Here is a 22,538-nt window from a genome sequence, read left to right as displayed (position 1 = left end):
GAGCCATCCATTCACAAATCAGAAGGTGAACAGTCGGAGATAACTAAGTATATTTTCACAATATGTCTCAGTAGAAGGCCAGGAGAAATAGGAAGGCTGTAAATCTGATCTCTTGCTAAGATTAAATGACATTTTGGACAATCACTCTCATGATGTGATCCTTTCTTTGGGACTTGCAACACAATGTGTCTTGCAGCAAAATACAGCAACAAATTAGACCCCCTCCCCCCTGTAATTTTCACACTTAATATAGCCATCCAGTGAGGCGGATTGGACCGGCTCTTGCTCGCTGTATATTTGAGGCCCCTGCTCCAAGCCCCATCATATGGCAAGGAAGTGACCAACAGTTAGACCCTAAAATCTGCTTAGATTTAAATGTTCTGAAGGCATCGCAAATTTAGCAAACATGAATCGGTGACAGGTTAGATGGTTCTAAGTTTTAATGTATGCGAATTCAATGTTTTTAGCTTTGTACAAACACAATAAGACCAAATGTACCAGATAAGGATTCCTTTTCCAGAAGAGTGGAAGAATAATTGGTCTTTGATTTGTTGCGTGCTGACTGACCCAGTGGAAGACCTTAAGGAGTCGGTCAGCGCCTCATCTGGAGGAGGTTTCAAGAGATCAATGAGCCTGAGAGCTTCTGGTGAAATTGTTTCGGACAGGGTTCAGGGAACTGTAATAGAAACCCTCACTATTGATAAAAAAGCACTCCCAACAGTCACCAGTCTAGCGGATGGGGGGATACACAAAAGGGATTTTGCATAACTGTTTGAAGAATCCCAGTCTGCAGCTTTTCTACTTCTATCCTACAAAATGGCAGTCTTAGTGGCAATCAGCTTCCCCCCAAAGAGTGTCAGTCTGCCTCCTCTGCATTTCCCCGATGTCTTTTGTTCAACCGTCTTGTCATGCCTTTTGTCAGAGGACGTTAATATGAACGTATCAGCCATCAGGTCCCATGCCCAATGCGCTCTGGGAAGTTCCGACATGAAATGAATGACTGACACTGAACGAGTAACAGCTCTTCCCGCAATTCAGTTGCTATGGTTACTTGTTTTGTGCATTTGTAGAATAGATTTCATTTACCCAAAAAAGGCAAAGCCTAAGGCACTTGATGGGCTCGACTGTATAATTTGTCAGTACGTAGCAGATCCCGCTGGATATGCATCATGACTTGTATGTTCATAAGGTAAAAAAGGGAATATTAATGCATCTCAGCTGAAGAACTGAAGGCTTCAGATTGAAGTTTGATCACAGCAACCTCTGCGACAATTTCAAACCAAAGCCTTGCTCACTTCCTCACCTACCACATATGCATTCTTTATACCCCTCCTCCCTCCAACCGAGGGATCTAGTGCTGATTTGTAAGCTGTAGCTGCTCTTTTCCCTGCGTGACTGGCCGGCTGCCATAATAATTTAGCTCATAATGAGGTACAGCTCCAGTTAATTAACACAACAGCAGTATTTTGCTGTTGATCATACATTTGCATTTCTAACACAGGAGATCCAAGTCTCATACAGAGAGCATTCAGGAACTTCCCCACCAAAAGCGTTTTAATAGCGTTAAGTAATAGACCTCTTATCTCGTTTAGGTAGTGGAAGCATCTGTTTAGGCTACAGATTGCGCTCTTCTGTGAATACATCGTGCTTTCTCGCTGCTCTCAGCACTAATTAGTATCTGGAGGCAGTACACGGACTGGAACCGTGCTCACTGCGCTTTAGTTGGCTCAGGCGGATACCCCAGGTAAAACCTTCCTCAGCAATGACACCGAACAGATGTCTGCTCAAAGGGAATGTATAGGTCCCCTCATTCAAGGTCCCTCTTTGTGTTTGTTCTCTGCTCGTCGCTTTGTTTGCCTGCAGACTCTCCCACAGAGACTCGGGCCTCCTGTAACCACGTTTAGCGGCGTCAGCTAAGCTTCAAGAATCGACTGGAAACCTTGGCGTTTTTGCATTTTAATTGATTTCACACTGAATCTTCTCAGAGTTGTGATACACCAGTCATTTGTTGTTTTTGTGTGTGTGTGTGTGTGCTTTTTAACAAGTGCGGATGGGCAGAGATCCCAGTAAGAGGAAACAAAGTGAGCATCGGCATCAAAAATCCAAGTTGCACAACAAGTCCACCTGTTATCCACAATTATCTCCGTGTTTGGTGCAGCTGCTTACATTTAGTCTGTAACAGCCCCATAGTCCCTATTCCTTTTCACGCTCATGTTCATTAAATCGCCTTTTTGGAACTTTCTGACACAGTTGATTATGCAATACTTTCTTTTGCCTCTTTCAACATGCCCACTATGATGATGATAAGCCTCATAATGGCTATTTTTTTCCTTTTCTTATCTAATTATACTGTTTGAATCAGTCTTTTGTCCATTAAAATAACAGTCTTTGATTGCTGCATGTCTCTCTTTTTGATCCCCTATCCTCTCAGTGCTTCCTTTCACCTCAGAGTAAATGGAGAGTATTGATTCCATCTCTATTTCTGCTCTCTGCTTTGTCTTTCCATTGTGTGGCCCGTCTCGCTGGTTCCCAGTAGCGTCAAGATGCTTTCTGATAGCCTTCTTCTTGCTTACAGCGGCATTAAGCACACTATCATGAATCTATTATTTCACCCCCCCACCTCCTCAAAGCCATATCTGAATCTCAAACCTTCACATCCTGGCAGTGAAATGAACTGCCCACCGCCAACAGTGTGCAGCGCCTCATCTCTTCCTATATTCTTCCCCATAAAACGGGGTTTTTATGCTGATGTGATTTTTAGTTCTTCATGCTCCAGTCGCTTCTTGAAAAATCACAGACTTCAAGGGCATGGCAGACACAAACACCTTCATCACATGGCTGGAAATCAGCTGCCACTAAAAAAAGGAGTTCAAACAGCCTTTGCATCAAAGAGAAGTTGGGAAAAACAGCATCCTAATCATGCTGTGAGATTAAAATACACACAGTACTCTGTAAAGCTTCCTGTATGGATTTACAATCACCCATTTCCTTGGATTTAGTTTTCGTCTGATACAAAAAAATAAATAAATAAAGCGTTTATTTTTTAGTAGTAATAGTAATTTATTCTTCGAGCCCAAAGGCACTAAGGGGAACTAAAAGGAAAAACCTTTTAGTGTAATCAAATTGCCCACTTCATACCAAGAAAAAGGTCTTTATTGCTGAGAGTTGGGAGTATTTAAATGTCAAAATGTGCAGCGTATTCCATTTCACAATAAGTGCTAGTCTTTCACCTCTCAGCAAACAGTTCAGCTTGATAGAAAACGGCAACATGATGCCCGTGTGTGAGATTCCCTATAAGATAGAGCGACGAATAAGAATATTATGTCCATGTGGTGCTCAAGCAGGTGATACACCATCAATTAGAACCAGCTGGCGGTCTCTGATGATGTCGCAAAGGGGGCAACCCCCTTGAAAAGTGCTTTAGGCTGCTGTCTCAGTGCAGAGCTGTCTGAATGAGTGAGTCTGACAACCCCTCTGTCAGCGGCGTGTCAGCGCAGCACACGTTCAGTGAAGCAGAGAGCACAAAACCATAGCCACCTGTTGAGCAGAGCACCGTGTCGGACTAATGTGAGGCATGTCAGGAATGCTCAAAGAGTGCCGAGTTTAAATTAAGAACTCACAGCAAATTACGGCTGGAGCAGATGAAGGTGTGCACCTAGAGGCCGCACTCGTCGGGGGGGATGCTCACGCTTGTGTTCAGCTGCCCGCTGATGTCAACATCTCATCTGAAGTATCGCTTCCAGGCCTCGTGCCCCAGGACAGAGCTCCCGCCCAAAACTACTGGCTCAGTTTCAGCTATATGGATGACTACGTAAGACTGTCATACGTGTTTAGAGTAACAGATGGCTTTAATGCTGGCTTAACGTGTCACAGACTTGTACACTAAGGCAACAAATACAACCAACGCTTTGTTCAGACTCTCATTTTTTATTCTGTTTACGGCATAAATCATACTCGTAGGTGTTGACTGTATATCATTATTATTATTGACAGATATAGAGCGCCTGGGACAGAAATACAGCAGGAAATAGATTGTTTTTGCCCATTCCCAGTCTGACTCAGCAGCACTATTACTGTGTGAGCTTGATTGGAAAAATGCTGAAAACAACAGTAAATAATATCCAGTTGCTATGAAAAATATAACAGCATGAGAGCTTGCTAAATATGCCAGTAAAAATCTTTCATAGTGTGCTAATTTAGAAAGCCGAGGTGGGTGGTGATGGTGGTAATATTATAGCTACAAATTATCAAGTAAAAAAGTAGCAAATGTACTTAAAAAACTTGAATAGTCTTTGAGATTTTACAAAAAGAGAAAAAGAGATAAAAAGAAAATGAATCACATCTCTTTATATTGTAAGGCTGATTCAACCTCATCACTCCACACACGCCACACGCATAGGGAGGAGGTGCAACAGTAACTGATACACAAAAGCTATCACCTCATTCAAATCAGATTCAGAAGAATAATCCAGATCCATGACCCAAGTGTTACTAAGGCTTTAACCTCTTTAACATCGATGTTTTTCTATGTGCACCTTGGAAATAGGCGATTACAAAGATTGCTCTGATTAGGTCGTCCCCTGCAGGAATGACACTTGACAAAAAAAACCACCCACCACTAATTATTTTTTTTATAATTTCTAACAGTAGTCTCAAAGAATGATCAAGTTTTTAAAACATATTTGAGTGTTTTTGGGTAGTAGTTAAATATAAAACGCACAATTTTTTCAAGGTGAAATGATAATTTGTTATTTTAACAGTCAAAGAACATATAGAGCAGAAGAAAGTAGTTCCATGTGAAAAAGCAAAACCACCGTTAAATTTAAACTGAAAGTATTGTGCAAAAGTTTTGAGCCACCTGTCATTTCTTCATATTTTGCTTCCCAAGGGCCAGACTTTCTTGTGAAGTGGTATTTAAAGTGGTTTTTAGAGGTCTTTCAAAGCTTTTCTTTGCACATTGGGTGCTTTTTTACTCATTTTCAGTCCAGTTCTCATCCATCTAATCACTTTCAGAGAAATTTTATTTTTTTATGTTTATTTGTTGAACTATTTAACTTTGACCTATGAGTTGTTCAAGCATAAAAAGCCTTATAACTCAAGAGATGAACCAGTGTTGATAACAGACAACTTAGCAAGGAGCCAATTTTAAATTGTATCTTTAGGCACTTTGTTCCAAGCAGCCTGTCACAAAATACATCCTTTGCTCCAATTTCTTTAGCTAAAGCTATAAAAGATGCAGATGATAACATAATTTGACAGGCATAAAATAGTATTTTTGATATACTGGTAGGTATCAGCTGGAAATGTGGCTTATCTCAGCATTGTGTGCAATGAATCCTTAATAAAATCTGAGGTAACTGGACAAGTGGAGGACACCAAAGAAGAAGTGGCAAAAGAAATAGAAAAAAATCCAGCTAAGATGTGAAACAAACCTGATAGATGGATCTGGACCTTCAGTTGGTCCATCTGCTTTTTGCTGAACCCTCGTCAGAATTTCAGCCAGTGGTGTTGGGGATCATGAGAAAATTTATGGAACTATGAATGGAGAAAAGTACCGTTAAGTTTTGATCCACCATGCAATACCATGTAGAAAGCATCTGATTGGCAGCGGCTTTATTTTTCAGCATGAAATGATCCCGAACAAACTGCCAACACAGTAAAAGCATACCTGGAAAGAAAAAACACACAATGGAACACAATCAGTCAGAGATTGGCCTCCCCAGAGCCCGAACCTCAACATTATTAAACCAGAGAACAGAACAAAAGGCAGCCAACATCCAAAGAAGAGCTTTGAATGTACTTCATGAAGCCTGGAGAGCTATTCCTGAAGACTACTTAAAGAAATGACAGGAAAGCTCCCCTAAGAGGGTCCAGACTGTGTGGAAAAATAAATATGGTCCCAAAAATCAACATTCAAGATTATTAGAATTGTACTCAGCATTTGCCTTATACACTGTCTTTTCATGTATGTTTCAATAAATGTGCACATGTTTTTAACTTCCTCAGGAGAATATAAAGAAATGAGTGGTAGCTCAAGCATTTTCCACAGTGCTGTACACGCAGCGAACACTGAACCAGGGCTTACAAATGAAGAGGAACTAACAAAAATAACCTTGTGCTGTAGCCTTATTACAGAGTAAGAAACAAGCAGCGAGACAGTTTTTGAAAGAGAATGCTCCAAGCCTGCAAATGAACAAATCATTCCTCAAATAAAGCAGGATATTTTCAGATTCATTTAATAATTTAAATTTCTCTTAATTTAATATCTTTAGTTTGTCAGAATGCTCAATGCCAAATGACTGTCACTGCCCATTATATGTTATAATGACTCACAGTGCCTGGCCAGAGTATCAACAATAGCCTGCACTTTTCACTTTACAATACTGCAGATATGGCAACGCCAGCTGGGGCTTAAGAACACATTGTTATGCTGCTTCTTCTCAAGGTCAAGGTAAAATTGTTTTTTTTTCTGTCTTTTATTGCTGCTAACAGGGAAAGATTCAGCAACATATAGAATTAAAACACATACAATAGGTTTGTGTGAGGAATATATGTGTACACAGGGGGAAAAAAACATCTGTGGAGCTGCAACAAGGTTTGTGGGAACACTTGTGCATTTTACATAATGCATGAAGCAGCTTATGATTTATAGCTGACTGAAGGTGTGGTAGGCAGATGCACAACTCGGTTTTCTCAGTTAGAAAAAGAGCTGCAGTTCCAGCTCCTGACCCCTGCTAGATCAAGTGTGAGCAAATGTGTTCGCACATTAAAAAGCAACAACATTCAGGTTGTTGGAGGGCAGAAAGGGAGAGAAAACACACACACACACATGGCTTGAGGGCTCGGGGTATTTTCATCTGATGCTACTTTTCAGTTCAAGGTGACGTGATGGAGAGCATATATATATATATATATATATATATATATATCATCCATCATACAGTACACTGTGCCTGAATGGTGTTTCCTAATGATGGTGACGCAGGCTGGGACGTGTATTTTACCCCTAACAAAGCCAGAGTAATTAGCAGCAGTATAGTCCGAGTTCTCTCTCTCTTCCTCAGCGATCCTGTCTCAGCCTCTCTCTCTCTCTGTTTGTTTGTGCGTCAAGGGATTATTGTGTGATTACTTATGTGATTTGGGGGTTTTCTTATGAGGGGTTTCCATAAAGAAGAACAGAACTGAGTTTTCTCTCATTCAATGCAAGTTTTCCCTCCCCTAAGCTTCTCATTTGTGTTGTTGGGGGGTTTTTTTCCCCAGAAAAAAGCTTGAAAGATTTCTGGTGCAATCCACAGAACTGACAGTGCACGGCTAAAAGTTTCCCAGTGTCCCTTAGCGAGACTACCTAATCCTCACATATTTTGCATCAACAGAGTCTGAAGTCACAGACAGACAGCTAAAATCAGCTGAATCCAATCAGAGAAATGTGTTGGTTTTGCGTGGGAGAGGAGGGTGCCCTGGTGTTCACAGATCACAGTCCGTTCCTTTGCGTCACACAGGTGGGACGTTAGAAGCCCATGCTACGGGGAAGGTGTGAAGATAAGAAGACTGGAAAGGAACAGAAGGTAAATGTGGCAAACAAGGAGGCGCACATGTGTCTAGGGGATTCAATTCAATTCAATTCAATTTTATTTATATAGCGCCAAATCACAACAAAAGTCGCCTCAAGGCAGAGAGCTGCTGTCTTCACAGAACAATGGCAATTGTGTATTTTGTCACACCAGATTTGATGCAAGACCTGTCTGCGATTGGTCGTGTCCCTTGCTACTCACGGGCGGAGTTTCTTAAGCCACTGATGCTGTGCTCATGAATGCCGGTCTTTCTTTCTCAGGGTGATATAAATGGGGGGGGGGGATTGAAGCCTCCAGCTGTCAGTGTAATGACATTAAACCAGACCAGCCTCAGCTCCCAGTGTTTTATTGAACTTCCATTCTGTTTTTCAATATGTATAAGGAAGATATTGAATGTGGCTGCTTCTGCGCACTAGTCCAAGAGCATCTGGTTGTGCATCAGTGTGGAGTGTGCGATTGTATGTGTGTATTGGAGGACAGAAACAGAGAGATAATGTGAAAGACGTGTGAGTATGTGTGTAATGTCCTCACTTCACACCCTGCAGGGCATGGTGCATCTCCTAAAGATGTGTTCAAGACGTCGCACCGTCACGAAACTTTGATTTGGTTTCCAAGCTTTCCGGCCTTTTCCAGCAGTTTCCACATGGCACATGGCAAGGCCTGTCTGGTGCTGCCAGTGGAAAAGTAATGCTTAACCGTGGCGCACGAGGCCTGTGCATTGCTTTTGTTGAATCCTGGTATGTGAAAGGCAGACAGAAAGCCACACTGGCACAACGATTGTGGCTGCAAGTCTGTGTGCGAGCATGTGCTCGTGTGAATGCTTTTGTGAGACGGAAAGTGTCTGGGGACTCGCAGAGTGGGAGACATCCATTCTGTTTGGACATACTGCAGAGTCTCACAGCCCATATTCCCCAACTCTGACGTTTTGGAACGGTCTGCCAGTCTGTGACTGCTTTTTCTATCACGCCACTCAGGCCTCATTACTCAGTCGCAGCTTCTTCCTCCATCATTTTGCCATCAGTCAGGGGGCACTTGGCTCCCCAGGTTCACTCATTTCTCTGCTGATAAATATATGTTACTCATCTCCTGCTTTTTTCCCATTAGAAGAGAACATAACACTATTAACATCTTCAGCACCTTTAAGACTCATCATAAGGGCCCATTCATCAGTGGTCGGTGAAAGAAAAAGACAAATGGAGAAGGTGATAAGGGAAAAAATACAGCAGGAGCAATGCTTCTTTGCATTCATATTAGAGGTAAATATGGAGATAACTGAAATACATCTACAAATGTGTATGTATGTGTGAAAATGCAGAATGTGAAGGTATTTCACAAGATTATTTGGTTGGTTCGTGGTTTCCATCTCTGAGTCCGAGTGGTTAAAGGCTTCATTGGTTAAAATAGTGGAGAGCAAAAGAGGAGCGCACCGATATAGTCGTGAAACTGCTGAGTCTCATCTGACAACAATTTTGTAAAATTAATCTGTATTCATATGGAGACTGCAAACAGTAGCCTGGCTCAGATATCAGTTATTCTGATATCAACTGGCTACACCGTAAACCCCAGAACATTGGCAGCTGCCCCTAGAGGCTAAATAACAAGACTAATGGCCCATTTTCAGTGACTGCACCATTTGTCATGTAAAATCGTGGGAAAATGAGAAGTTGCTGCAGCCAGTGGTTCTGGCATCAGAGTAAAAACAAACAAATAACTAGCTCCAGTCCCCTGTTGGAGGCGAAGTGGATTTCCAAGAGTTCCAGCAGTAAAATGGTGTCTAGTTAAAGATAATCAACAACATCAGTGAGTCTGTTTAAAAATTGTATGAGATTAATATCAGCTGGTCCACCTACCAGCTGCCAGTGCTACTTGGAATTTGTATTAGAAGAAAAGAAGCAAAACTACCAGTAAATATATACTTACTGGCCACTGGCCACATTAGATAGACCCATTTAACTGCTTATCAAGTGGGATACGGCTGTCGCTAGGGTTTACAGAAAATTGTACGGAAAAGAGCTATATCCTGTTCTCTTGGAGGACATGCCTTGTTGATGCCAGAGGCCAGAGGAGCTTTGAGCTGACAGGAAGGCAGCAATAACTTTCTAATGAATAATATACCCACTCGTTACAACCAAAGTATGGAGAAGAGGATCTTTGAATGCACAATACATAGAACCTTAGAGCTGATGGGTTACAGCAGCAGAAAACCACATAGGGTCCTGCTCCTGTCAGCAACAACTCTCACTCGCTTGCCAAGACTGGACAATAGAAGACTGGAAAAAATCCTGCCTGATCTGATGAGCCTCAACTTCTGCAGCGGCACTTAGTTGGTAGAGTCAGAATTTGGTGTAAACAACATGAAAGCATGGATCTATCCTGCTTTGCATCAAAGGTTCAGACTGATGGTGGTGGTGCTATGATGTGGGGGATATTTTCTTGGCTCACTTTGGGGCCCTTACTACCAAGTAAGTTTAAATACCACAGCCTACCTAAGTATTATTGCTGACCATGTCCATCCCTTTATGAGCACAGTGTACACATCCTCTAAGCTTCCAGCAGGATAATGTGCCAAAGATTTCTTGAACATATCAAAGAGTTTGCTGTATGCAGCAACTATGTGATTCTCTCATGTTAATAAGGATGCCAATCTCTGAGGAATGTTTCCAGCACCTTGTTTAATCTATGCCATGAAGAATTAAGGTGGTTTTGAAGGCAAACAGAGGGTCAAAGCCGGCAAAGTGGCTGGGGAGTGTGCAGAATTACCGTAGATGGATTCGATTGCCCAGCAAAAGTGACAGCGACTCTGACGCTTCAGGATTACGACAAGACATGTCAGATTATTTGCATCATCCTTCATCCATTGGAAACAGGCCTGAGAGATGAGATGTTCCCACACTGTTTTATTGTTGTTTGTCAGATTTTATTTTTCATTATCAATGCAGTATTCCTGTCAGGCACCTATGACCATATTTAGGTAACAGATGGGTTATGGGTGAGTGGACAGGACTTTTGGTCAGGTCTTGATGGGACAAAGTTAGACGGTGGCTGAAAACTTTAAGCGTGACTTGATGTAGGGAAAAGAAGGAAAAGTGGAAAGGGCACATTTGAATTGGGGAACACAAGTTTAATACTGCAGTGCTTGTGCTCAAAAAAAGGGAGAAGAAGAAGGACAAGAGGGCAGTGAATGACATCAGAACAAAACTGACAGACAGATTGACTCATCAGACAAGCATGTCGCATTCACTGCCAGGCTGCATGGCAGTGGCCCTGATGCAGTTTCAGAACAAATTAATCCACGCAGATAAGGCTGCCTTCTTCTCACTAATGATATCTTACTGCTATTTAGGATAATCACGTTGATTTCCTTATTGTTCTCTTACTAAGATGATTCTCACAGGTACTGCCTATTTCTTATTATTGTAATTATTAAAGTACTATAATTGTTTCACAGCTTTTCTTTTACTGCCCCCATGAAGTATAGAGCGTCTTCTATCTATGGGGATGTAGTTTAGCTGAGATATTATTTATATTTTGAGGCTATAATCTTAAAATATAAATAGACTTCATGTAGTATCATCAGAATAACTTAAAGCACCATTGATTAATATTGGATATTTCTACCATGGTAGGTGCATTATTCTAGAAATGCATCAGTTGGTTGCAACATCTAGTTGATGGATGGTTGTTGAATTTGGTCTAGAAGTTTACAGAATTCATTAGAGTGCAATACTTTGACAATAAATTAAATTTTGATACCTAGAAGTTGAATTGTAATGGCTTTGCTATCCAAACTTTTCATCGTCTTAGCTCTAGCGAGATCAGAAGTTCAGCTTTTACAAAATAACTTACATTTTAAAAAGTCTAATGGCGTTCCCATTTACTCTCAGCTGTGCTCATTTCCAAATGTTAGCATGCCCTGTACTCTAAGAGAAGGCAGTGGACATTAGAAAGGGAAAAAAAACACATTTCTACCCGTGTTGTCATGAGCATGTTAGCATGGTGACATTCATTTTGAGTTCAAAGCAATTCTGCACTTCTCAGAGCTGCTAGCATGACTTTATGCTGTTATATTTAAAATGGGTCAAATGACTATGAAAGATGTCACATGACAAACAGTTATGTTAAGGTCTGCACGGTGTCAGCTCAATGTTTGGGATTTTTCTGCCACTCAACTTTCGTTTTTTAAGATCTGAGATGATGTGCTTTGATTATTTTCTTAAAAATCAGCTGCCTTTAGCACTGCAGTTGGATTTAACGTGAAAGGCAACACACGAAAGAGGGAAGCAGTTCTTCGGTGCGCACGCTTTTGCTCAGCCACACCACAAATGCACTAAAGGACAATTCAGAGCATCAAGCTAAATGGGCCATTTCACCGGGTGTTCAAATCAACCTTGTACGCTTTCACACTCAGCTGAACCCCTGCTCGGCATTTGTTTTCGCACCAAATTATATTGGTAATTATCCATCATTCCAGGGTAATATACAGCCAACCATCTTCGTGCTTTGGAATATGTATGACGAATTGGATGCCAAGACTGGTTATGAGTGTGCAGCTCATTTCGAGACTGAATTCGTGGTGACAGCATTTGAATTTACAGAAATGATATGGAAATTTTTAGATCATGAAATTCAGATAGATAGATAGATAGATAGATAGATAGATAGATAGATAGATAGATAGATAGATAGATAGATAGATAGATAGATAGATAGATAGATAGATAGATAGATTAGCGATCAGTGGAAGTGAGCAAAAACACAGATGGAGGATAGTGAGATGGTGGGGAAGAACATAGACAGAGTGACACAAAGGTAGCACTGGATGACTCACACTCTTCTCTCATTCTCTTCATCTCTCTCCAGTCTGGATTAAAATAAAAGAGGCCCACCAGCCCCAGCAGCCCCAGCCTGCAGAGAGGGAGTTGTGCGCTCCATCTCAGAGATAGGGTGATGTGCTAAAAATACCACTCCTTGTGTGGGCTTGTTGGGGAGGAAGGAGGGGGGCAAAAGAATGGGGAGGGAGGTTTATGGATTTGGTGGTATAGTACAGACGCTAGTGATATCACTACTTTCCACAGTCCAGCCCTATCGCATTTCAAGCTCGTCTTTTCTTTTGATCTGTGCTCTATAATGTTCACTAATTGCGCCTTGTAAAAGCACTCTTCCACTTTCGAGGAACGCTGGTCAGTGCAATTAAAATCTAGTTCATTACGCCATAGTCTGCTAGAAACTGCTTTTATCTTGCTGACCCCCATTCCTTCTGCGAATCACACCCCCCACTGCTCACGTCTCTCCTTTGAGAAACTCCATTAAACATCAAAAGTGAATCAATATCAATTTATTGCTCTCGCTGTTGCGTACACACCAGTTTCTCTTCCTGTCGAGGAGTTGCTCTCACAGCTCCCAATTCATCTGGATTTTCAGTAGCGGGAAACTAAACAGGACACCAAATGAACACGTCTCACCATCTGTCATCTCTCAGGATGGTTCTCCTCGTCAGCTGATCCATCTGTTTAGCTCAGCTTCAGTCTCTACAACAGCAGAGAGGAGCGGAAGTAAAGCGGAGCTTCGTTACACGAACATACACGGAGCTTGCTAAATGGAACAATCCTCATTAAGCGAACCGCTATGGTTCCCCGCCCCGATATTCGGAAATTAAAATGTTAGAAACAGAGCTGCAGAGTGGGATTCAAAAAATACTTACCTTCCACACCTAACAGCCTCTGGGATCTCAGAAGGGATTTGCATATGAAAGGGTAGGGATCTCCGTGGAGGACGGAGGATGAGGAGTGAAGAAAGGAGGACAAGTCAGGAGACTTGGTTGAGCTGGGTGTACAAAACTCTGTTGTAATTATTCATTGTGCACACAACCAGAGTGAGAAAGGATATCAATAGGACGAGGCACTTATAAGTAACAAAGAGCTGTTTGGTCAATCGGTGATAACCCTCTTGCCCTCAGTTACGCGGTAATGTATGCTGAAGACATCAGAAAAACAGCAGTTATCTATATTGTGCAGTAAGAACACTGTTTTTTGCTTTCTTTGATTTTACTCTGCATAAGAGACTGCTATTTTTACTGTCAGCATGAAGCGTTATGCTTTAATGGTCTTTTGGCTGACTTCGTCTAGCTCGTTGCATACAAAGACCCCCAGGACATCAGAGCAGAAATTCAATCTAAACATACAGAGAAGTGAAGGAGCGATATTGATGTCCAAATAGTCAAATACCACTGACTGGCTAAGTCATTAATCTGACCCCGGTCCAACCAAGCATGTGTTTCAGTTTCTGATGACAGACTGAAGGCAGGAAGGCCACAAAACAAGCAAGAAGTGAAGATGGCCACAGTACAGGCCTGGCAGCACATGGCGTCAAAACTCACAACCAAATAGCAAATATAATAATAACCTATTAAATGACTTCCTGTACCCTGAAATATGGAGTTTCATTTTGATATACAGTTAGGATACAGTTCCAATATTTTTAATCTGATGTTTATGTTAATGTCCTGATATTAAAGCAGAGAGGCAGAATAACTTCATAGTTTCAAATCAAATTAATGTGTACACTGAGCAAAGGAGGGCCACTACATGAAGCATATTTTCTGATTTTGTGTGTTGTGCTGTTGTCTGTGTCACAAATTCTCAAGCGGAAGGCAACAAAATGGGCTAGTCTCCACCTGGAGACGGGAGACTCCTGTGAGTTTTCAGGAGTTCAGAGATCTGCTGATGTAAAGTGACAGATGCCTCTGGTGGGTTTCGAAGAATACAAAGTGTAAGGCAACCCACAGAGCAGCAGAACCCAGATTCCTCAGGTGAAAGAAAATACTCAAAGCTTTGTACGTGAACCCCTCAATCCCAGTGGAATTAATTTTGTACAGTGCATTAATAGATTAAGAGGGCAGGCAGTGGCTGTCCTTTCACAAAGTGAAGGGCCTGTTGCTTTGCGGAATAAATGCTGATTATCCTGTCTAGTGTAGCTCATAAAATAAATCCCTTTCCTGTGGCATTTGCCAGGTGTGTGATTGCGGCCAGTCCCTCTGGGTTCTTCTTGAAAGGCCTGTGTTGTGCGCACTTTCAGAGGCTGAAGCCAGCTCTGTGTTCGGCCGCCTGGAGTTGGGTTGCGATCCTGTGGGCAGGATAATCTGCTGTAATCTTTGGCTCTCTGATCTGACCACAGCAGAATAGAGCTGGACGGGTGGGATAGACTACCGAGGGAGTGGACAGCAGACATGGCAGGGTTGAACGAGATGAGAGCCACTGTACTGTAAAAAAAACAAAACAAAACAGAGATACCAACCAAGCACAAAAATAAACATGCTGTTTATAGCTTAGAAGTTCAGTATATAGTATTTTCATGCATTAAACACCTTTTGAGTGACAATGTGTTAATGGATTGCAATATCAATATTGATATTAATGAGTGCGACAATCCAAGTACCTCAACGCCTCTCTCCTGCACCAACAAGGAGCAACAAGCTCCCTAGCTTAGCACATTTCACTAACCAATTGCTTCTATTGACTCCTGCACATCAATAATAATAAGCCTAAAGCACCAACTTCACATAAGAGGACTGCATCTGCCATTAATTACTGCTAGTGACATGTTACTAAGGAAGCAAACCCAGACCTGTAAGACCTGGGCATCCAGTTTTAACAAGGGGTCTGGATTTTGAACAGGGTTAGAGACCTGCTGCCTGCTTTTTAGGATAAAAAAATGTCGTTAACACTAAAAAAAGATTGCTGATAGTACAATTAAGATGCTTAACCCCTTATGTTTTGATCCAAAAAACACTAAAAATTCTTACCACAGACTCCTCAGTTTGAGCTAGAATGATCACAGAACTGTTTCTTAAACTCACCATTTAAAAGTTCTGGATGCAATGTGCCTCAGAGTGAGATCACTCGAGGACCTCGTCCTTCTAGCTTCTCATCTCTGTGTCAAGTTTGTGTCTCATAGTCTGGGTCTCTGTGTTCATTACTTCCTGTCTTATTTTGATAGTCTCTCATTCACTGTGTGTTGCAGTCTATTTAATCTCATTTGTCTAGTTACCCCTGATTTGTTCCAGCTGTGTCCCACCTGTTGTCGATCCTCTCATTGTCCTGTGTGTGTATTCATGTCCTCAGTCTCCCTCTGTTCTGTCACGTTGTCTCCCCTCTAGCTGTGTGTGTTCCTGCTCGTGTTTTCTCCTGGTGATACTTCTCCAGAGATGGTTTGTTCCTGGCTTAGTTTTCTTACATTTTTTGTGAGTCTTCAGCAATAAAGCAGTTTTTTAATTTTTACATTGTTCTCAGTGAGTCCTGTATTTGGGTCCCACCTTTCCTGGCACACAGCAAGCCCTGAGAAGGCATTTGCATTTGAGGTTTCTCTCAAACATGTTCTGCCCTGTGCTGAAATTACAGTTCAGCAGTGGTAGTGTGTTGCAAGTCCTCTGGCAGTCTATGAAAGACCTGTCTACCTGCAGAGAGTGTCTGCTGTTGATGGAGGCGGTGTACAAAGTATGTGGTAAAACCGGTCTGTGGGCTACTCTTCCTTCTGTTGTTGTTCGCCTGTCAGCCAGTCGAAGAAGAAGAGCGAAGTTACAACGTACGAAGAGCTGAAGCGAAATTGTTTAAAAACAATAAAAAGACTCAACTGCAGCTGCTGTCTGTGGCTTTCATATCATATTTTTTGATCTTTGATTTATCTGCACTTCTGCCAATCCTGATGAACTCTGCTGTCACTCCCCTCTAGCAACACTAATCAACCAGACAGCAATCCAGTGACACACAGTGGCATTCACATCCAGCAATGTGCGGCTGGGATTTTAGACAACAGGGTGAAAACACCTCTCCATATGCTGTTTGTAGGGAAATACATACGCAAATGGACACAACTGCATTACCATAAATTACGCATTATGTGCATGGTGTGCCTGATGGTTGTCAGTGAAAACATTCCTCACTGCTGAGAATGAATTTTCACACATCGCAGTGGATGCTCCAAGCATTAATCCTAGTCTCAAAGAAGTCAGTATACCCGGCAAGGCTTCCAGTGTTCCAGCTTCCATACATTGCTACTAGCTAATGTTGCTTCCCAAAATTTTGTTGCCCTTAACCTTGAACTTAATTCTGTCTAAATAAAGCTGCTAAATTATGCACTGTTAAATTATGTCCAAAAGCTATTTGATCTATAATTTTGAATGTGAACAGAAATACATAATACAATTAGAAAATATGAGATGTGCAAAGGCATCACATGCCTCTGGAAGATATACAGCTGATGTGACCAGTATGGTAGGGTTAATATTAGCAGAACATTTAATTCATGGAGGAACCTTTTCTTGGTTTAGGCATCAAAAACTGAACTTTAGTTGTCTTTCTTTAGGGTAATTTTAGGTAATGCTATTGTTGCTTAAAAGGACAAAGCCTTTTAGCAACATACTGCTGTGTGAAAAACTGAATGCAAATTTACTCACTAAGCTAAACTCTCAGACTGTTGCTAATATATGCATAAACTACTGCAGACGAAACTTCAGATTACATCTCTTTTGGGCTCTTGGGGGCTCTCGCTGTTACAGCAAGTGGTTTACTAACCCATCCTTCTCTGTAAAATTCCACTCATGATCTCATCCTTTGCATGTGTTCAGCTTAGAGAAATAGAAACGTCCCAGCCCTCTGTTTACCACCATTAGTGGGTCACTCTGACCTGTAAGCCTCAACTATCTCTCTCCCCTTACAAAACATCTCCTATCAGAAGGCCACAGGTGTTTTTTTTCTGTCTTTCATTATGTCCGAAGCCAAGAATGTCGGCATAAAAAAAACCCCAAAACGGTCAGACGCTAAAACCCAAACAGAGAACACACAAAATACACACAAAATTTCAGACTTGATGTAAAAACTCATGCACAGAACACTCTGCGTGTGGTAAGGTAAAATGCAACAGTCATCAAATATGAGTATTATACAAGAAGTAGAAGTTTGATAATATTAAATTATTGTGAATTTAAACTCAAGAGTGCTTTAAATACTCCAGTGTCTAATCTAATCTATTATTATCTTGCAAACACGCTGATTAATTAATGATTCTTGAGTTGGTAATTATTATGTTTTCCACTAATAATATGTCAAATATTTGTATGATATATTTAAAAAATTCTAAACATTATGTTATCAATATATAGAACTCCTTCACTCTGCATAACTATCTAATCTAGTCTCTTAAATTGGACAATTTACTGCTTTATTGCTACTTTAATGCTAGCACAATTATATTTGTTTAGATATGCAAAATGGCAGTTAACATGGTGCATGCTAAAGTGTGTATGTTTGGTCAATTTTAGCTTACAATGAATGAACTAGTGGTAAAAAGAAAGAACAATTACTAATTACTCAGGTTTTATAGGATTGATAGGCTGCCTGGTATAACTTATCTGCCTCTAACAGCTTCATCCAATCAGTCACTGTCAAACCCGACTGTTTGACAGCGTTTCCAGGTGTATGCTAGCTGTAACTTTGAAATGCACGCAAGCTGGAAATGGAGATTATTTGCCTTCAAATGGGGCTATAGCATTGCCAACTTCCAGCAACCACTCGCAATCAGTTGGGAAATATTAATCTTTTTTCTTTTTCCCTCATGACCAGTGGTTGTCAGGTTGACCAGCATAGGCCTGTATGACTTGACCCTTATTTGCTTGCTCATACATTTTCACCATGACTGGCACACGTGCAAGGTGACAGACAAGTCAATGTAATAAAAACCCTCAATTCAGTAATTATGCTGATCTAAGCAACAGGATCGTGACAGCAGCCGACTTAAAACCTTTAACAAGAGCTTCAAGTAGAAACCAAAGCTGTTGAAAAGTAGCAGCAAACAACCATTCAGTCATGCTGAAATTTACTTATCTGGTTTACTTTTGGTCATAGGGCGCCATGTAATGAGTGTGGTTTTTCTCACAATGTGGAGTCCAGCATTACTGGTGAAATGTGGAACTCTTGAAAAGTGAAAGCGTGGGGGTAGGGGCTGAAGTGGATCTGATTTTTCATCAGGGGTTAGCACTGTTTTGATTTTTATTGTAGAAAATTTCTGTGACTCATCTCTGATGCATGGATGAAAAGACTCAATAATGCCTTCTGAATGCAGATGGGTTGTTTGTTTTTTTTTAGCTGGATAAGGAATGAGATTTCTGGAAAGATTTAAATCAGCATGAATGGATGCTGGCTGGTATGCTAATAAGGTGGCAATGTTTCTTAACAAACATAATTTGATGAGTTTAATGAGCGTTCAGCTACCAGGTCACAACGAATCAAGACGCTTAAATATCTGATTATAAGTTCTGAAATCGTTATGATTGTAACAACGGGAGACTTGATTTAATTATTGAATTAGTGATGATACATTAGCAGATTTCAGGAAATTCGGGGGATTTTAGAGGGTGCCTCCTGACCAGACAGTTACTGCACCATAAGCAGTCTTCTCGCATCTCTGTCTAACTGATTATTACTGTGTCCTGCCCTTTTTTTCCCTTTTCCATCTATGCCATTGCATTACTCTCACCCCAGCTCTGTGAAGCTCCAGTGACCAAATGCCCTTTTGTTGTCCATGTGGCTTGGCTCCAGCACTTTCCCTTCAGAGCGCTTGCCTCTTGTGCATTGTACTGTAAATGTTGGCATTAAAATGTAAGGAGTCATGAGCGTGCCTCTATCTCTCTTCTTATCTGGTGTTTGCCTGAGAACACAAAGGGCAAGCTGAGGCAAGCGGAGATGGCAAGCCTGCTCTGGACATGTCATTTGAGATGTGTCAGTTACGGGCACGCTGCCCTAAAAGCTTTGCCCTAGCCTGAGAGTGCTTCATAATAAAAAGGCCTAATGTGCTCGATAGATCCGCTGATGATTCAACAGCAGCAATAAGAGTACAGCTGTGATTACATGGTCAGCCTATAAAAGTAGCAGCCTTTCCCAATTTGCAAGTCCTCACTCCTCTTCCCTTCAACTGGCCTGACTGCCGCCCCCACAGTGGTAGCAATCAGCCAGGTGCTAAATGCCTGGGTGAGGCACAGCTCATGGGTGGGTGGGTGCGTGTGTGGAGGGGGGAATGTTGTGGAGGGGAGGCTGAAATTGCACGTGGAAATAAGCATCTGTGCTTGCTTGGGAGAGGAGGAAGCGGGGGCAGGAAATAACTGTCATTCTCCACCAAGGCTGAGAGTACAGACTGAAGAGAGAAAGGCTGACGGACTCACACAGGTTAATCATTAACTCGCTGAGCTGAAGAAAATTAAGAAAAAGGATTGTTGGGGCGGGGTTTGGAGTATATCGTTTCTTTTTTACAGTCGTTTAAATGGATGAGCGTTGCTTCATCCCTTCAGAGAGGTCTGATTAACCGCAGTGCACAGTGTGATGGGGAGAAAGCAGAGCTGACACCAACCAGACTGTTGGGAAAACGCTGATATGGCAGCAGGCTGCCCCTGCCAGGGGCTTCCTCGTGATGACTGTTAATGAATAATCGATAGCAAGCGACGTTCAATGGAGGGAGTGTATGTAAATCTCCTCTACGCTCTCATATGGACTTATAGGTTTAATTAAACTAATCGCTGTATTGACTTAGGGCTCCGTAGCCCTTTGAAGCCTGCTGTAGTAATGACATGAAACCAGGCTTCCCCTTTTGTTGCAGAAATGTATGCAGTGAAGAGACTAAATGAAGTGCTGCTGCAGCACAGTCCAATTTTCGTGGTTCTCTCTGCACACAAGGACTCTTTGTAAGAAAAGGCACAGCTGTAATTTAATAAGCAAATAGAGATGCATTAATACCTGTGCATAAGACTTCTCAGTGTAAATACAATGCAGCTTGATGTTATAGGGTTAGTGAGCATGCAGGAAATTAGCTTTATTTTCCAAGTCACTGACTGACTACATCTCTCAGTCATGCAAATCAAACCGCATTGTTAACACATATCTATAACCATAGGCGTGCGTCACAGAGCCCCAGTCATTCACAGAGGGAAGCATTCAGGTAGCTATATGAGAGACAGCAGCTTTAATCACGACAGAGATGGTTTGCTATCGCCACTAGGAGTGACTCTGTTGGCACAAATCCCCCCTTCCCCCCGAAACCTCTGATCATCATGTCATTGTCTGCAGCAATACACTCCAGGGACTCAGCTTTCACATAATGAAACCAAGAGCTGCCCACAGCCCGGCTTATAATCACCCTGCGTATATGTGTGCGTGTCCGTGTGTGTATGTGCGTGCATCTAGTTCGCCTTTTTATAGTGTTGATTGAAAACAAAAGAGTTTCAGCATTAACGCTCATCTGTGTGTGCGCTTAAGCGTATCATCGGGGTGTGTTTTTGCCAGTATGTGTTCACGCGCGTGTGTGTAACAACCACGGGTGTGCATGAGTCACTTTGAGAGGTTTCACCAGCTATTATCGAGCTGGGACTTGGTATTTAAAAGGAGATAGAATAATTGTCTCTTCATCAGCTCTCCAGAGATTACAACAGTAACTGTCAAGTGAATTTGAATTCTTGACATTTTCCCAAAGTCTGGCTGTGAAAGGCACTGTTCAAACAGGCTGTATGCAAGGCCTTTTCATAAGTGACTTTCCAAGATGAGCTCCACCATCCATCCCGAGTGCATCACAAACAAACGGTAGTTGCTCTCTCCACCAGGAAGAGAAGTGAGGGACAAGACAGATTCAGAGGAAAAAGTAAACCAATGAATGCAGAAGGCAAGAGGCGAGAAGGAAATGGCTCGACGAGGCATCTTATCTTCGGCGTGTTCTTCGCCGTGCTCAGGCTTTAAGCCGCCTGTTGAAAGGTGGAACACTGAATTCATGCAGCAGGTTTTGCTTGGGTTCTTTTTGTTTTTTCCCCGAAGCTGCTGTTGCAGAAAAAGGCTGAAGGAAAAACAGATACTATTCACAAGTCAACTCATTTATGCTCTCATTCGGTATGTGCGCAGTATATATTCAAATTGTGACACAGAGTTTGAATAGCTTTCTTCTTTTTGTCTTCTCACTGCTGACACACACAAAATCAAACACACACACACCCACAAACACACACAAATGTAGGTTTGTATCAGCATGCACACAGACTTCCACAATTTGAAATATTTGTATCCCAAACAGGGACAAAAGGTTAGTCCTACAACCAAAAACAGGAAGTGTTTGGATTACATTTTCCACTTAGACAAGCAGAAATTAACAATTGGATTTAGTAAACAATCAGCAGTATGAGAGCCTCTAAAACATCAACTGTATTAATGATTCTTTATACTGTAGAAGCAGAACAACCTGCAGCACAGACATAAAAAATTAACAGGCGTTTCTGTCGCACGAATATGTGAACTGTTCCCAAATATATATATATATATATATATATATATATATATATACCCCCACAAAATGCAATGTTTTATCACAGCTGCCTTAAATTACCATATCAGTAATCGTTCCTACAATGGTTAATTCACCAGGATGTTCAAGCTTTTTCCAGTTAAAATTGTGATTTTTAATGCTTAAATATAATTATTGTTGTCATCCATGACATTTCAAATGTGCAAAAAAGCAGAAAAAATCTATTTTTTTAATTAAGATGCTAAATTACAGTTAATTAGTTGCATTCCTGAACAGAAATTAATTGTCATTTTTAACTTAATTTTAGTGGTTAAATGTTATGCTTCATTAATTTCTCAGTGAATACAGTGCGCCGCCTCAAATTTGGGTATAAAAAAAGTTAATTTGGTAACTTTCTGAAAGTTACCTTAAGTTTTTGACAGACTTTTAAAATATTTTTCTTGTTTTATGATGGTTGATCTAATAAACTAATTCCAAAAAAATATAAAGTCATTCCATTATTCACTGGTGGGAAACGTTCATGGCAGTTGTTAATCTTCCAGGAGTGGAGTTCACACCAAATTCTCTCCAAGGTTAGACGACACAGAGAAGATGCAAAAACACCTACAACTACGACTCTACAGTCAAATTTCAACAGCA

At 41.3% G+C, this 22,538-nt stretch overlaps 1 protein-coding gene across 2 annotated transcripts in view; it reads left to right on the top strand.

The window, feature by feature from the left end:
* The window catches only part of pde4a (phosphodiesterase 4A, cAMP-specific), a 51,210-nt gene that overhangs the window by 3,481 nt on the left and 25,191 nt on the right, over nt 1-22,538 (top strand). The window contains exon 2 of one of the 2 annotated variants that reach the window (XM_084925595.1): nt 7,500-7,565. The exons of the other annotated variant lie outside the window; for it this stretch is intronic. Coding sequence (XP_084781721.1) covers nt 7,500-7,565 — 66 coding nt within the window. The remainder of the gene's footprint in view (nt 1-7,499; nt 7,566-22,538) is intronic. 2 annotated transcript variants of the gene reach the window in all.

This window comes from Perissodus microlepis, chromosome 4, assembly GCF_051167445.1.
Source record: "Perissodus microlepis isolate ML-2025 ecotype Zambia chromosome 4, ASM5116744v1, whole genome shotgun sequence".
In the NCBI taxonomy this organism is placed as follows: Eukaryota; Metazoa; Chordata; class Actinopteri; order Cichliformes; family Cichlidae; genus Perissodus; species Perissodus microlepis.
Note: the sequence above shows the minus strand (reverse complement) of the source record. Positions and strands in the feature narration are given on the sequence as shown.